We start from the raw sequence: 17,415 nt of genomic DNA on the forward strand, positions 1-17,415 counted from the left end.
ACCCTGCTCACACCCTCTTGTACCACAAAGGCTTCTGTATTGCCCTGATCGGCAAGGAGCAATGTTTCCCACACACAATGGCACCCGATCTTTTTCCACTCTGTCACATTTATGGTTATAGGTTCCAATAAATACTTGCAATAGAGAGAGCCTAAGTTCAAGGTCTTCTTTACTGGAACTGCAGGGTATCTAAGGATGGGGGCTGCATCTTACAGTGCCTATATCTCCCATGCCAAGGCTAGCCCAGTGGGGCATCCTCAGTGGTCTGATGCGCTGGAAACCCAACATATCAGCACTGACTGTACCTACTGTGTGCTGGCTGTCCTCCTGGCTCTGGACGTGCACCAACGATGCCCGTCCCCTACAATTTCAGAATGGCACACTCCACCTGCCAGTCCACCAGATCGCTGAGCAAAGTTTACATTTTCAAATACTTGTGACAAGTATTTTCAAGACAGAACCCCTTGTAACGGAGCACCTGTAACATCATGTAACCTTTGCTTGATGATTCAGAGGCATCGTTCTGAATAATGACTGGACTTTGCAGGAACAACGTTATGACCTCAGAACCATATGGGTCTGTTTTTCTGCACTGTGTGACTCAGCCTGCTATGATTTTGAGTTCCTATGTTAACTCTTCCAACCAGTCTATCCCACTGTCTTAAGCTATGTGTTGTCTCTTCTTACTGGAGTGTACCTTTATCCTCCTTAAGAGTTACTTCTAATCTGCTGGGAGCCAGAAACTCTGGTGATTAAGCGGTATGTCATAAAAAATACCGTTAATAAATACATTGTTAATAAAAATAAAGTTGTTTTTTTTTTAATGTACCAAGCCCTATTCCAAGTACTTCTTACATATTAACTCACATTATTTGGTCCTTATAATAACCCTTAAGGCAGATGCTGTTATCCTCATTTTACAGGTGAGGGGACCTGAGAACCAGAGAGGCTATCAAGCTTGCTCAAAGTCACGGAGCAGACAAACAAGTGGTAGGTCTGGGGTCGGGTCTGAGCAGTCTGGCTCTAGAGTCCAGGGTCCTGACCACTACTCCACACTGCCTGTGACTATCATCAGCTATGAATGCTCAGCCAGACCCTGGTCTTCAGCTGTGGAGTCATGACAGACGAGGTGTTCTGATCCACCTGAAGAGTGCGAAAATAATGATTACATAAAGTAGCAAAGCTTGTGAGTGATTTACTTATAATGTTAAGAGATTTGAGGTTAACCTTATGGCATTTCTCCTCTCCATCATTTCTAGCAAATAGCAACCATCACCCTGTTTGCAGCACTAGAGGAAGAAACACTAAGATCTGCTGGTTTCAGATGAAGGCTGCCAATCCATGGACCTCCCTGCAGGCAACGTTGGCAGGGGACGAGGTAAGCTATAAGCCTCTCACATATGCAGATATTGTTGTGACTTATAAAATAGTTCATTTGCTTAAAGGGGTTGTTAATTCCATAGAATCCTTAAAAAATTATTTTCTCAATAAATTGCTACTAAAAATACCACTACTGTCATGTAGGAGAACACTTTTTTGTTGTTTGTTTTTGTGTTTTTTCAGCTTAAACAGTAGAAATGTATTTTTCACTAGGAGGCACATTTTGAAGTTAAAAGCCCACTGATGGGTTTGTCAATGAATAAAGGGCATGAGTTGTGTACATGGACTTTGTGAAATCCATATGGCTGCTTAGTAGCTTCTCAATTCCTGTCTGACTGGGCAAAGGGCTTTGCTGAAGTTAACCCCATGCAAGATGTTCCCTAATTCCATGAAGTCTATGATCAAGTTAGGGAGTCAAGATCTGAAACCACAAGCATCTTAAAAGCATTTCAAGTTGCCAAAGGTGGCCTAAGGACAACATTAAGTAAACAGACAAAATTTTTCCAAATGAATGACATTGACAATATCAGATGTGGGTGATCTTCTTGATCTGTAAATCAGTAGGAGATGCAGAGATACAAAGAAGCACAATGGGGAGCGAATATTCAATCATTCAACACATATTTATGGAGCACCTACTATCAGAGACTGTGCTCATGATGGGCAGAAAAGATGTCCATGTATAAGAATATTAAACAAGTTCACATGTGCAGGCCAGGTCTACAAGAGGCCAGAATTCAACTGTGAAATGTCTTGGCTCCAAGGACATCAAGTCAACCTGGACTTGAAGAGACAGAGAGTCTTCAGTAAGAACAAATTCTCTTCAGTCCATCCCTTAGGGCCCCAGGCCTGGAAATGCAGAGTGGAGGAGCTCTGGCCCACTGAGGAGGGTAGTGGAGAGTGGAAAGGGGGACCAATGGGTTATGCTGGGGTGGAGCCCACAGGCCTGGCCTTTGGAAGCACATAGACCTAGATTATTAGCTTCGGAGGCATGATATTTTAGTGTCTCTGAGATTGCCCATCTATTACAAAAAATAAAAATAAAAACAGAAGTAATTACATATTCAGAGATTGTTGTCAAATTTTAAGAAGAAGGTGCTAGTGCCTGACACTCATATAGTAAGTGGCCAACAAATGTTTGTTCCCACCTGCATCCCTGCTCCCTTCCCATGCCTCCTGTAGGGACAAGCCACCTGTTCATCCCCACCAGAAAGGAGCCTGGGTTTCCAGCTTCCTTCAACAGGAGACCTGGGGTGTGCTGTGGTTTTACTAATGTTGACACTCAGTTGTCTCCAGGAGGCTAGGCTTTGGGGATGACAGCCAGCCCGGATAGTCAATAAGCAGATCCCCTAGGGATTGATCGGAGATGGAGAGTTCCAGGCCAGACATTTGACAGGTCTCCAAAAGTTTGGCTAAACAGAGGCAGGAAATAGAGCTCTTCCCAGAGGACCTTCCTTTTGGGGCAGTGGAAAGAATATGTTCAGTGTTGCCCCAACATTTCCATCTTACCTGGAGCTCTGGGGCATAGACCCCAAGAGCTCAGCGCTGCTAGCCCATCCTGAGCTCAGCATCCTTGCATTAGAATGGCGAGAGGGGTGGGCACTGGGCTGCCCTGAGCATAGAGCAGCGTGGGACCATGGGGCTCTGTCACAGGGACTGAAGCTGAGGTGGGGGTGGCTGAGGCACAAAGCTGACTGGAGCTTGGGGGTGAGCATCCATTTCTGGGTTGCTGGACCCCCTACCATGTGGCACTCCTGGGGCCAGGGCACCCTGGAACACTTGAGACCTGCTCATCATGGTGGATGAGGTGCTCTCATGGGGACCAGGAGGGATCTAGGAGGGGACAAGGAGCTGGGTTCTAGTCCCAACTTGCTTTCTGACCCCAACCCTGGTGCTTTTGCTTTTCTGGGTTTCAGATGATTTCTAAGTGTGCTTTCTGTTCTAAGCTGATGAACATCTCTTTTCTTCCAAGATACCAGGAGAGGCACCTCTGGGACATCACTGAGGCTGGCCCTGACCAGAACTCCTGTGGCAGAGCATTACTGGATCCCAGGTATAAGTCTGGGCCATTCTTGGCTGGCTGGGGCCTTAGAATCATGGCTGTCTGCCCTGTGGGGGCTGTGTGCTCGGAGCGGGCAGGGGCTTCACTTTCTGCATCCTGTGTCCAGCCCAGCACCTTGAACAGAGCAGGCTGCACGGAACCGGCATGTGAGAAGCCCCATGAGGCACCCAGGCCTTGAGCCTCCACGGCTCCAGGATAAACAGGAGAGGGGTGGGGCAGGGGACCAGGCAAGGAGTGATCCGCCTGCCCAGGCCTGCCTGCTCCTGTGGGGCTGAGGAGGAACGAGGCTTGGAAACTTCTTCCAGCACTGCCAGTGTTGACTGGGGAGTTGGGATCAGGAGAGGGGCCGTGGCCCACCGGACGACAGCCTGTCAAAGCCTGAGGAGGCTTCTGTTTTCCTCAAAACAAAGAATTTCTTTCTCACCAAGGAGGAAATTTCCCATCCCCTCAGCCCTGTCCTGTGGCTTTTCCCTTGTTCGAGACACATCTCGCCTGTACCCACCCACCTACACACACCCAGAACGGGCCCCATAGCCAAGATGACCTCCAGGTCTGGATGCATCTGAGTGCCTCTCTTGAGCTTCCTCAGCCCACAGCTCAGCAGGACACCCACACAATCACAGATCCTGGAGAGGATCAGGGTACAGAGCACAGACAGGGGTGAGCCAAGGGACAGGGCAGGGCAGAGTGTGCAGAGGGTACCCATGCTCAGGGCAGCTCAGTGCCCTTGCTTCCAGTCCAGGGAGGGCCTGGCCAGTGCTTCCCCAGGTCCACTGGATTTAATGGCGTCTCTGGTTACCAAGTAACTCATACTACAGCTCAGATGCAAACTCCAGGAGTTGTTTTTAACAGTGAATCAGAATATGTCAACCTGTCCCATTGGTCCTCTCCTGCAACCCCAGAGCTAGACAGGAAGTCCTAGAAGATTGCTCGTCCTTCTTCATCTGGATCTAGAGGGTCCTGCTAGAGTTTGGTGTTTCCCCTTGCAGGATCTATCCACCTAGCCCTGGGTATGTGCTAAATCGCTTCAGTTGTGTCCGACTCTTTGCCACCTGGTGGACCGTAGCCCACCAGGCCTCTCTGTCCATGGGATTCTCCAGGCAAGAATACTGGAGTGGGTTGCCGTGCCCTCCTCCAGGGGATCATCCCAACCTGGGGATTGAACCCACATCTCTTACATCTACCAGCATTGGCAGGTGGGTTCTTTACCACTAGCGCCACCTGGGAAGCCCTAGCTCTGGGTACCAGCCCTCAGATTTGCTCACTGGGCCAGAATGACTGGAAGGCTAGGGTGGAGCAGAAACACCCCTCCCCCCCGCCCCCCCCCCCCCCCCCCCCCCGCCCCGACAACCAGGCTCTGAATATTTCTTCTCCCAATCAATCCTGCCTCTTCCCACCCACAGCAGCCCTATCCCCCAAAGCCCAAAGAACCCTGGGGTCCTTGAGCCTCATCCTTTCCCCAAAGGTCTTAAGAAAAAGGTTGCTGTGAGAATAGCGATGAAGTCTCAGAGGAAGATTAACCTAATGGTGGGGACTCAGGAAGGCAGTGCCCCCGTCTGTCCCTCCTCACAGGCCTTGCACCGGAGAGGCGCTTTCCAGGCCTCTGGGACACACACACAGATCCCAGAGAGGCTCACAGGGCCCCTTGGACCTTGGAGTTCCAGCCACCCTGCCTCAGGCTGCGGGTCCCACTCACGCCGCAACTCGGGGCCCCAAATCATGGCAACTGCAGAGGAAGAGCAAGCGGATCTCTCTGGCCAAACGCACAAAAGGCGGTGCCTTCCCCTGACCCCGCCCCCGCCCCGCCCCTCCTCGGCCTTTCCGCGGAAACTTACATTCCTTCATCATGCCGATGTCAATACAGCGCTTCAGCCGGCAGGCCTGGCAGTGGCGGCGGTTGTCCTTGGTGATGCGGCAGTCTCCATTGAAGGGACAGGTGAACAACGCCTTCCGCTTCATGCTCCGCCTGCGGAGAGAGAGCAGGGACCCTCCGCTGGGTCACCCACCTCGCAGCCCCTCAGCCCTGCCTGCGTGAGAGAGCCTGTGACCGTGAGACCTGCTGGCCAAGCCCCTGGCTCCAAGACTCCTAGGGAGAATGGGCGCCCAGCCAAGCCCCTGGCCCCTCTCAGGGGCCACCCCTGCCCAACCCTCTGACTTGCCATGTGTGCCAACATGCCCTCCTCCTGTTTACTGCTGATTCTTCCCCCATCCTTGCTTTTATTTACCTTTAAAGGCCTCTACTCCTCCTTCTCTTTTTTATTACACAGGAAATACAAGTGAATTAACCTAACAAAAATTTTTTTTATAAATACTGAAATCTGCAGAGCAGCTTTCACGGCCTTTAGCTTTGTGTGTGTATGCAAGACCAAAGGTTCATTTTCCTAATTCTGGCTTTCTCCCCTGCTGCCAGCTACAGCACATGGGACTTTTATGAGGCTGCATAGAGGCATCTTGGCACCCCACTCCAGTACTCTTGCCTGGAGAATCCCATGGACAAAGGAGCCTGGTGGGCTGCAGTCCATGGGGTCGCACAGAATCGGACACGACTGAGCGACTTCACTTTCACTTTTCACTTTCATGCATTGGAGAAGGAAATGGCAGCCCACTCCAGTGTTCTTGCCTGGAGAATCCCAGGGACGGGGAAGCCTGGTGGGCTGCCATCTATGGGGTCACACAGAGTTGGACACGACTGAAGTGACTTAGCAGTAGCAGCAGAGGCTATCTTCCTAGAGGTTCCTCTTATAGTGAAGCAATTTAGCAAAGAATAAAGACTCCCAAGTTGGGGTCTTAGGAGTGTGAAAGTGTTAGTCACTCAGTCATGTCTAACACTTTGTGACCCCATGGAACTGTAGCCCACCAGGCTCCTCTGTCCGTGGGATTCTTCAGGTAAGAATACTGGAGTGGGTAGCCATTCCCTTTTCCAGGGACTCTTCCCGACCCAGGGATAGAACCTGAGTCTCCCACATTGCTTACCACTTTACTGTCTGAGTCACCAGGAAGCCCAAGAATACTGGAGTGGGTAGCCATTCCCTTCTCCAGGGGATCTTCCCAGCCCAGAGATGGAACGTGGGTCTCCCGCATTACAGGCTGATTCTTCACCATCTGAGCCACCAGGGAAGGCCTTAGGAATGTGAGTTCTTAGCTTCTTGGATACTGTTTCATCCCCAGAAATTCAAGGAGTTGATGAAGCTGAGCCCACAGGCAGAAGGTTCCAGGCAGCTGGCCCTTGAGAACAGCTCAAGGCAAAGGACACGCAGTCATCTGGGAAACAGCCGCTGTTGGCTTTGGACCTCAGCCCCTGGTACCCTCCCATCACAGCCCTCATACCCAAGGGGCCACCAGCAGACTGGGCAACACGGGGAAGTGGGGGTGTTGGCTATGTGGTTTACCCCCAGCCAGCCTCTGCAGCGACCCCCCAGGGAAAGACTGCATCCCCAAGATCTTGCCTATGGAAAGAGAAACCCTTTCTCCTTGTGCCTGCACACATTTACCGCAGCTTCCCAGAGGAACAGAAGAACATGGAAGCACCTCAGTTAGCCTGAAATGAGACCCATCTGTGTGTTCCAGGACCAGATCCCCCTTCACTCCTTTCTCTCTTTCTCACCTGGTGGTTCCTGAGGTGCCACCTGTTACCATAAATGCTCAGGCCCCAGAATGCCCGTGATCCTCTAAACCTACTTAAGGGCCAGAAGTTTCTAATTAGAGCAAACTCTCATTTCCTTTTTTTTTTTTTAACAGCTGGGCATTTTGCCTGGGGTGGCTAGCTGAGAGGCAGCTGAGAGGCTTCCCTGTCCTCCCACCCACTGTCTTGTCTGGCTCACTGTCACTCTGTTCTTTTTCGAGAGCCATGGGCACCAAAAAGAACATGCATCATGGTACCTCTAGACATGCGAGCCGAAGCCTCTCACAGCCCTGCACTGGGGGCCGAGAGCTTCTCAAGGCCCCAGAGGGAGAGGGCCCCAGTGTCCTGTCGAGGCCTCTGCTTCCTCAAGCTCTGCGGGCCCCACCTCTGACCCTCCTTGGTGGGCACTTCCCTCAACTGCAAATTTGCTTGGAAAGAGAGTTTGAAACGTCATCCTTTTCCTTTCATCTTTCTCATGCTGCAAAGCTGAGGCCTCACCCGGGAAAGCTGGAGACGGCCGCTCAGCCCGACTTTGCCTGACAACAGGAGTGGACTCCACAGAGGCTGGGATAGGACTCCGAGGGGTGCAGAGCTGGGTTAAAAGATGCTGGGGGCGGGGGCCCGTGTCCTTGCTTTCAACCGTGTACTCGGAGTATGAAGCCCAAGAGAACTGAGATAGAGAGAGAAGGAGGAAGAGGACCAAGACCATGACGAGGAGAGAGAAGTAAGAGACAGGAGGAGGTGGAGTGGGAGAGGAAAGGAGGGGGAGAGGAAGGGAGGGAGAAGGATGTGGTCAAGCACACGACCTCACAGCAGGGCTCAGGCCAGGGTACGAATGCAGCCTGGGCTTCTCACCCTTTGCCACCCCTTGTCCTGGAACCCACCAACCTTGAATTATGTCTCCACATTGTTTGAGCATAGCAGAAAGCAGCCTATGAATGCATGGAGCTCTAAAATTATTATTATGAAAACATGCAGTAACCAGCCCTCCCTCAGCTCATCTACAGACAGAATCAGAGGCAAGGAGCTGGATAGTGGCTGGGGAGACAGAGGCTGTGCCTCGTGAAGAACATCATCATGCTCTGGGCTGTGGGGTTCAGCGTCCGGGGCAGGGGGTGGGGGCAGAAACGTCCCTCACCAACTCCAACAGCAGACCCAGGCCCTTCCTGGAGCCCGGGTTCTGCAGCCAGCCCTCAGGCATGTCGGCTGTTTCCCAGGACCATTTCCCTGGGCTCCGAGTCCTAGCTCGTCCTGTTCTGCCGCCTTCTAAGGTGCAAGCCACTTGCACACGTGTGGCTGTCATCTGGTCTCTGCCCATGAGGAGTCAGGGCAGCCAGACTGGCCAGCTCTGGCTCTGCGCTTTGTCCTCAAGATCCAGACCTCGCCCTGCCTTCCTCCCAAAGCTAATTGCCTGTGAGTTGGTTTGGTTTTGAGAAACAAGAGCCTCAGGTTTCCATGGGAGCCCATTTCCTCAGAAGCGCTCTCAGCCTCATCCTCTGGGTGGTTGGCAATTACACCCCAGCTCAGGAAAGGGGGGTAGTGGTAGTGCAACCAGGCTAAATATAGATGCAGTTTCTAGAAAGCCGGGGTGAGAGAGGACATTGACCGATTCTTCTGCCAGAGACCAATTCATCAAAACATGAGACAGGCAGCCCACAAAAGCATCAGGCGCCTGGGCCAGGGTCTCAGGCCTGGGACAGGAGGGTCCTTCTTTTTTATTTTTATTTTTCAGGAGGGTCCTTCTTGAGTAGGTGATCCCTGCCAGCAGAGACACACCTTGTAATGCCCAAGACCAAGTGCTAGCTCTGAGCTGTGTCTCTACTGCAGCTCCAGTGTCAGAGAAATTCCAGAGCCTGGTCCAGGTGCAGGCTCCTGCTCGAGCTCCTGATATCAAAGGTCTGTGTGGTCTGATAGTGAGACCTACGGGGCTCACTGTGTGTGGTGACCACCAGGGCTTCTCAGCAGGTGAGTTAAAAAAGAAAAGCCAACTTTAAGGAAAGGAAGGTTGATGGTAAGGCGCACAGGCCTCTTTTGGAGAGCGCTTCAGCAAGACAGGTATATATTGCCACATGGCAGTTTTGTTCCAGACCACCATGATAAAGCCAATATAGCAATAAAGTGAGTCACACAAATGTGTGGTTTCCCAGTGCACGTAAAACTTATGTTTATGCTGTATTGTGCTCTGTTAAGTGTTCAATTGCACTCCATCTATAAAAACAATGTACACACCTTAATTAAGAAATACTTTCTCCCTAAAAACTATTAATTATCATCTGACAATGCAGAATTGCCACAAGCCTTCAATTTGTAAAAAAAAAACACAACATTTGTAAAGTGCAATAAAGCAAAACACAATAAAACAAGATCTGCCTGTGTCTACCAGTATGTAAAGTGCATGGAGCCTTTATTCATACAGTAAAGCCATTTCCAGGAGTTCATCCTGGAAATGGATATACCAGTCTCATGTAGGGACCTGAGAACTGGATTGGGAAGATTTATTTTTCACTTATGTCCCCTTTTGAACTGTCTACATCTAAAAAGAAAAAAAAAACATTCACAGGAGTTATTCATAGGACCAAATACAGCAACAGATAAACACCACCCTTTATAACTATTTTAAAAATTTAAATGAAACACAGGCTTTGGTCACATGGATCTATTTGGACTTACATTCTAACGTACAACCTTGGACAAGTCACTTAATCTCCCCATGTCTCAGTTTCCACATCTGTAAAATGGAAACAACCCTACAGAGAGGGTGTTGTAAGGATTAAGTAAAGGAAGCAGGACCTTTACTGCACCTTTTGTGCTTAAGCACTAAATAAAGGGAAGGGAGAGGAACTGGCAGGCAGGGGCAGTGGGAGGGAGTGCTGACGGGTGGCTGAAGACAGCAGTGTGTGACCTTCCCATACGAATCTGAGACCCTGGAAGCAGTCAGCATGTCTCCACTGACTCTCAGCATGGATGGTGTGGGGCTCCACAGGTAGAGAGGCTCGAAACATATCTTTGCTTCATGTGTTGTTGCTTCTGATGTCTAGACCCACAGCCCTCTGTGACTTACAGCGACCAATGTCCAGTTTCTCTGAGTGCCAATCAGGTCCCACAGAGTTCTTGACTGACACGAGGGTCTCTAGAGCTCCCTGGACAAGCCCTTGCTTTCTCATATCTGATATTTAACTCCTGTTTGGGGACCTTTTACCAGAGACCCTTGCTGACACATCACAGTTACATATGTTCCAGGTCCCATAAGAGAGGATAGGAGAGGACTATCTGTTCTCAGAAACTGCAAAGGAACAGTGATTAAAAGCACCATTTATCAAGAGCCTTCTCTTCCAGCACTTTACATACTCTCTCTGAGGCTCTCAACAGCCTAGTGGGATAGGTATCCTCCCAATTTTACAGGTGATACAAAAAGGCAATGGAAAGTGAAATAATTTGTTTAATGTCACACAGCTAAAAAGTGTGAAAACTGACATTAGAATCAAGATTGGTTGGATTCCAAAGTCTCTGGGATTCTTATGTAATATGGTCTTTAACATGAATCTACCATATCTTAATTCCAGCTGAAGCAGGTGTCAAAAGTCTGTCCCCCTAGAGTCCACAGGCAGGAAGCAGGTGCTATTTGAAGGACTCATGTAGGACAGAGAAGGACAGAGGCAGGACCCGAGATGGGCAGGTTGGAAGTGGGGGTGACCTCTGCCCATCCTCCCCATGGGCACCTCTATTGCCAGGACACAGAGAGGATTCCCAAGAAGCGCTGAGAGGGAATTCACACCAGTGAGCCCTGAGGAGAGCTGGGTTCCTAAAGAAATAAAACTGACCAGAAAGAAATGTACGACCTTCCACATGTCCAGGAAGCTGCCTTTCTTGACACCTCCAGTGGCGTCCCCTCTCCAAATATCTGGCTTCTCCACCCAAACTTCCAAACATCACTCTTGGCTGCTCTGAACATGACCCCCCTCATTCTCTTCCCTTCACATCCTTGAGCAGCTGCCAAACTGACCTGGACAAAGTTCTCTCTAGCAACACTGACCTCTTGGTGACTGATTCACTTGTCCAAGGAACAACCTGAGCGGCCACTTCTCGCCTATCGGTTTACTCTACTGCCTTTAAGCACTTTGAGTCGCTGGACACCTGCCCCATTTCTCTGCCTCCCTTCACATCACAGCTCCTGCAAATATCATTTGGGTGAACTTCCTGAGAGCCAGAACATTCCTCATGTTCCTGGATCCTCACCAGCCTACACTTCCCCAAACCTGTCATAAATGAGGTCCCTGAGCACCTCGGGGCTCACAAATAAGGAGGCATTGCTCCACATCGTCTTTGTCAGCTTGGCGCTTACTGCAAATATCAGCTTCATGGAGTCCTGATGAGGAGGAAGGCGACAACACAGAGAGGCAAACGGCAATCTGTTTCTCAGGCTTGCCTTTCAGGCAAGGATTTTAAACTTCACCATATTCTTCATTCTCTTCATCAAAGGGGTCTTTCTAATTTTCTTCTCATCTTTTGCACCTTCCCTTATATTAGAATTTGGACAAAGCCATTCATGACCAGAGATTCATCCACAGATCATCACTCACTCTCTCTATATATCTTTATCTATCTATCTATCTATGCTTTATAGTAGATCTGCATATTTTCCCCCTGTGGCTCTTGCTTATGATTTGGTTGTTAACATTGTTCAGTCATCTAGGTGTGTCCTACTCTTTGAAACCCCATGGACTGCAGCACACCAGGCCTCTCTGTCCCTCACCATCTCCCAGAGTTTGCCCAAGTTCATGCCCATTGCCATAGGTGATGCCATCCAGCCATCTCATCCTCTGTCACCCTCTTCTCCTTCTGCCTCCAATCTTTCCCAGCATAAGGGTCTTTTCCAATGAGTTGGCTTTTTGCATCAGGTTGCCAAAATATTGGAGCTTCAGCATCACTCCTTCCAATGAGTATTCAGAGTCTTCTCCAGCAACACAGTTTGAAAGCATCAATTCTTCGGAGCTCTGCCTTCTTTATGGTCCAGCTCTCAAAATCATACATGACCACTGGAAAGACAGTAGCCTTGACTATACAGATTTTTGTTGGCAAAGTGATGTCTTCGCCTTTTAACATATTAGGCTAACATACTACCAAGACATATAACCATCTAGAAGCCTGTCCATGCCAACCTTCTATTCTCACTGGAAATAGCATCTTTCTCTATGGATTGCATGTATTCCAGAGGAGCAGGAAGTAGAAACAACATGAAGTGGCTTGCAGGAGTAACTGGCTGGCAGTTGTCTCTAATTCTTGACCATAGGTCAATAGAACCAACCAACCCCCATAATCACACTTTGGTGTGATTATGAGTCTTAGACTTGCTGAAATGACCACAACTCACTTCTAGAGCAATTTAGTTTGATTTAGAAGTCAATCGAAAACTAAATGGTCAAATGGGCTTATATCTCAGGGGTTAGAATATAGTCAGTGGCTCAACCCTAAGGTAATGCTTTTTCCTTGAGAACTGCTCTTGCAGGGCTGAGAGAGCTTCTGGAGAGCAAGGACTTGTGCTATCTTTGTGTTCTCAAGGATGCGGTACCCAACACAGAGAAGGACCTCCTCCTGACAGAGGCCTTCCTACCCAGGAAGAGGATTCTGCAGACAGATACAACTGACAATGGAATTCTCAAACAGCTATTTGAAATAGACTAAAGCGGAAGATTATCAAATAGTATATAGATGAAGCAGAGGAGGAGAAGTATGTGGAGGGGAGAGAGGAGGAGAAATTACATGCAGACAGTCTATTCTTGTTCTTTGTGGTAGTTACGTTCAAAAAGCCACCATGGATGCTGAGCCAGAAAATATTGAATCATCGCTCCTAGGAGAATTTGGATTAGGTTCCTGTGAGCCTCTGGTCACAATGCTTTCATCAATCCATCAGTAAATAACTTCGCATCATGTGTGGCATCTATTTAAACGTACCTCATTTAATACATGTTGTTGACTCATTAACATTGAACTCACAGCCAACAGCTCTACAGCCCACGTCTAAACAAAGCTTGTCTAGCATGTCTTTTCTCTGTAAGGCACCTTCCAGCTTTCACATGCTTAGGAGAACCTGAAAGAATTTCAGCACCATGCTTGGTTGCCACCTTACACATTGAAATCACTATCAGATGGTACAAAGATGCAAAAAGGATGGCACTAAACAGACCAAGAACAGGACACTTGTTCACAGGGTGAGAGTTGAAACAGAAGGCAGAATGTCTGGCTCAACCTTGCCTGGGAACGTGTGCAATGAGAAGAGGAATTTTTCTCCACTCAGCACGTGTCCGGAAACACTAGCGCTGCAAGTATTGATCTGGGGATGACAAGTAAAGTTTACCAGGTCGTCAGATTTGCAGATGTGGACTCCACAAACAATGAGGATCAACTACGTGTTTTATAAAACGGAATTCAAGCCAAACAACGACAGAGATGCTGGCTCTTCAAAAAGGGCAGCTTGGGCTGTCATCAAGGCAGAGGCAGTAAAGTTATAAGGTAGACGGAGGACAGGGAAGCAAGATAAAAGCAGCTTGCTGACCATAATGCCAGGCCTTGCAGGAGGGAGTAGTGGCCATCAGTCAGCTCAGACTCAAGGGGCCTCAGAACAGTGGCTCAAGGCAATCAAACTCCAGGCCTGCCAGTTTCTGCTGCAGAGGGCAGGTGAGTCAGGAGCCTGTCTTTATAGAGCCCAGGGGTCCCTGAGTTGTGGGGTGACCACCGCACAAGTCCTGAGGCCTCTGATTCACACTGCCCTCAGTGCCAGTTCAGGGAAATGGATTCCTTGTTCTGGACTTGATTTGCTCTTTCCTCTCTTTGATGGAAAGCCCTGCCATTAGCTTTACTCACCCCCAGCAAGACTATTATATAGAAGCTCATTTTTGGCCGCCTTCTTCCAGGCTCCATTCTGTTTCTCTCTCCAAAATATGCAAAATGCTAACTTCTCCTGGTTTTGAATCCCACCCTGCCATTCCTCACTTCTCTCTCCTCCCTCCCTGGCTCCAGGTGGGAATAGCCTTTGTCCAGCTTTTCCAGGACTTTTCCATACAATTTGCACTGGTACTGCTGGGCCTACATGAAAAGAGAAGAGGCTGCTCGCAGAAAAACTAGCCTTGACCAAACCAGAACGCGTGTGCTTTCCTCCACACTCTGAGGTTAGCTTTCCAACTTTGATAAGCAAGTCGTGGTGCACAGATCAAGTAGGGAGGTCCAACTAGGGATGTCATTTCCCTTGTTCCAGGGGATGGTTTGATTTGGATGGTGGCCGGAGGGGAGAGGGTGGGGGTGTGTGCTCTGAGGCCAAGTTCTTGGGCCTCCTGGAGGCCATGACAGTCTCTTGGACTAGTAAGCTCTGATCATCAATGGTAGGAGGTTCACTCTGGAAGGGCATGGGTGGGTGCAGGGGGCTGTATGTCAAGGGGTAATGGAAGGATGGGGGTTCACATGAACTGCTTCCACCTAGGAAGCAGTTGGGCCAGAGGACCAGCTAGAGCTGAGGGCAGAGGAGGAAGAAACAGCCCCAGGGGGCTGTGAGAACGGGAGTGTTTCTGGGCCTGGCGAGGAAGGAGACACAGAACACGCAGGGTCTCTTTGCGGGAAACCTTGTTCCTCACCCTCTACTCCTCGCTCTTGCAGGGGACTCACCTGAAGAAGCCTTTGCAGCCTTCGCAGGTCATAGCGTTGAAATGGAAGCCGGTGGCTCGGTCCCCACACACCCCACAGATCCGGGGCACGTTCCGGTCAAAGTCGCCGGGGTCAGGTAAGGAAGTGCTGGCCGCCGTCGCCTCCATGGCTGCAAGAACAGCAGGCGGACATGAGGCCGCTGGTAGCCCTTCTGCCGGAAGCTCAGCAAAGTCGGGCTGCTCCCCAGGGCCCAGTCCTCAGTGGGATCCTCAGCGCCCTCCCTTCGTGGCTCTGGGTACCACCAGCTCACCCTCCTGAGACTGCCGGCCATGAGCAGAAGCGGGTCTCCCCAGACAGGCTGGAGCACGTCTGCAGGGGGCGCTGTGGCGATGCTCATGGCGTGGCCTGGCGTCAAAGCCTGGAGGACCAGAGGCCGTGTCTGGCGCCTATGGGCAGGGCTCCTTTGGGTGAGGGGTCCCGCCTCTCTGCGTCCCACTGTCCTCATCTGAAGAATGCGTTTTACTTCACTGGGTGTGAGGAAGGTTCTTGTGAATGATACGCACACCACTGGCCTCAGCTATACCTCAGCAGTGGACCTGCTGCAGATCAGAGGCCTCTTTGCCCAGGGTCCCCTCCAAAAGGGGGGGCCTCCAACAGCCTTGTACACAGAGGGACACCCTCAGCCCCTCTATCCTTGAGGGCGAGGGGAAGAGGACAGATTACCTGCCTACAGCAGACCCTGTCATGCCAGCTCCAAGCAGCCCCACGGCTCAGGATGGACAGCCTGGTGACCTGGCTGTCCTGGTACCAAGGTCATCAAAGCCTTTCGCCTCCCCCTTCTCCCTTACAATTTATTGAATGTAAATTCAACACATTGTTCTGAACGTCCTTCTGAGTAATGTGAGTCGTATACCAGGAACTAATTTTGTTTTCAGAGGCTGCTTTTATAAATAGGCATTATCATCTAGAGATGGATTTCACACTTGAAGAAGGAGGGGAAAGAGACAGAGGGGACAAAATATAATAGCTCTGGGAGAGTCTTCTGAGGAAGCAGCTGACAAGCCTTCCCTTGGGCAAGCCGGGACCTCGGCTTCACCTGCTGCCTGCAATCCTGCTGGCTGCTAGCTCAGGGCTGTCTGGAGTCCCTCCTGCCTGGTGACAGCTTTCAGACGGGGCTGCCTCCCAGTTTTATCTGAGTCCTCACAAGGGTCACTACAGGTTTAAGTGCCTTGGCCTCAGGACAGAAGGAAATCAAGTGAGAAAGTCGGTGGCGAGGGGCCAAGCACCCTACCCCCTCCCATACCGCAGTGCCACGTCATCCCACTGAGAGAGGTAGCTTCCAGGGGCCCTTGGGGACTCCGAGCTTCTTTCCAATGACTAGGCCCTTGACCTGAGCCAAGGTACATCAAAGACCAGGAGGGTCTTTTTTCAGTCCATCTCCAACTCACTCCAATGAGGCAAGTACTATTATCATTATTATTGTTATTATCATTGTTGTTACGGCTTGCGGCATCCCAGTTCCCTGACCGAGGTTTGAACCTGTGCCCCCTGCAGTAGAAGCATGGAGTTCCAACCACTGGACCTCCAGGGAAGTCCCTTGCAAGTACTACTATTATTACTTGTTACAGATGAGGCCCAGAGAAGTCCAAACATTGAGGTTCTCTAGCAACTAAGAGTCAGACACAACTGAGAAACTTCACTTTCTCTTTTCACTTTCATGAATTGGAGAAGGAAATGGCAACCCCCTCCAGTGTTCTTGCCTGGAGAATCCCAGGGACGGGGGAGCCTGGTGGGCTGCCGTCTATGGGGTCGCACAGAGTTGGACACGACTGAAGCGACTTAGCAGCAGCAGCAGCGACTGCAGTTACCAAATGTACAAAACAAAGACTTAATATTGCAAAAAATAATCCATGAAGAATTTTAAGCTAAAGGAAGGAAGTGGGACTGATAAGGACAGGTACTGTCAGTCTGAAGAGGTAGAGGGTCCCTGATCACAGACAGACCTAGCAGATCCTCCAACTTTCTCTTTCAGCTTTTCTTTTCCTGGGAACTTTAATAACAGTGACCCTGTTGCGCAGCCCAATCATAGCAAGGTTGATACTTGTTAAGCTATAATGTTTTTATATACACACATGCACAGACAGAGAGAGAAACACTTTAAAAAAAAAAGAACAAAGAAATGATTAACAGAAACTTTTGATGCAGTGAGGTTGGGGAGGACTTGCAGAGGCATTACATACTAGCCATATTCAATTTCTTTGAGTGGTAGGTACTATGGTGGGTATGTGTGTGTGTGTGTGTGTGTGTGTGTTTAGTCACTAAGTCTTGCCTGACTCTTTGCAACTCCAAAGACTGTAGCCCACCAGGCTCCCTGTTCATGGGATTTCCCAGTTAAGAAAACTGGAGTGGGTTGCCATTTCCTTCTCCAGGGGATTTTCCAGATCCAGGAATTGAACCCATGCTTCCTGCATTGGCAGGTGGATTCTTTACCACTGAGCCACCTGGGAAGCCCATTACTACTACTACTAAGATACTATTATCTGTTTTATATGCTCATCTGTATATATAAAACATTGCCTAATTGTTAAAACAAAAATAAAAGAGAGAGTGCCCTTAGTTTTTCAGCCTTGTCCCCACAACCCTTAGGAAGTCTATGCTGACTCCAGGCTTCTGGAGCATGACATACACATCCAGAGAGTGGGCAGGGACCCCAGAG

At 49.8% G+C, this 17,415-nt stretch overlaps 1 protein-coding gene across 1 annotated transcript in view; it reads right to left on the reverse strand.

Moving 5' to 3' along the window:
- VDR (vitamin D receptor) overlaps positions 1-17,415 on the reverse strand; it is a 57,957-nt gene that overhangs the window by 17,689 nt on the left and 22,853 nt on the right. The window contains exons 3-4 of the mRNA XM_006059446.4: positions 14,721-14,868; positions 5,278-5,408 (exon numbers count right to left, since the gene is read on the reverse strand). Coding sequence (XP_006059508.1) covers positions 5,278-5,408; positions 14,721-14,866 — 277 coding nt within the window. The 5' untranslated portion in view covers positions 14,867-14,868. The remainder of the gene's footprint in view (positions 1-5,277; positions 5,409-14,720; positions 14,869-17,415) is intronic.

The sequence above is a fragment of the Bubalus bubalis genome, chromosome 4, assembly GCF_019923935.1.
Source record: "Bubalus bubalis isolate 160015118507 breed Murrah chromosome 4, NDDB_SH_1, whole genome shotgun sequence".
NCBI lineage: Eukaryota > Metazoa > Chordata > Mammalia > Artiodactyla > Bovidae > Bubalus > Bubalus bubalis.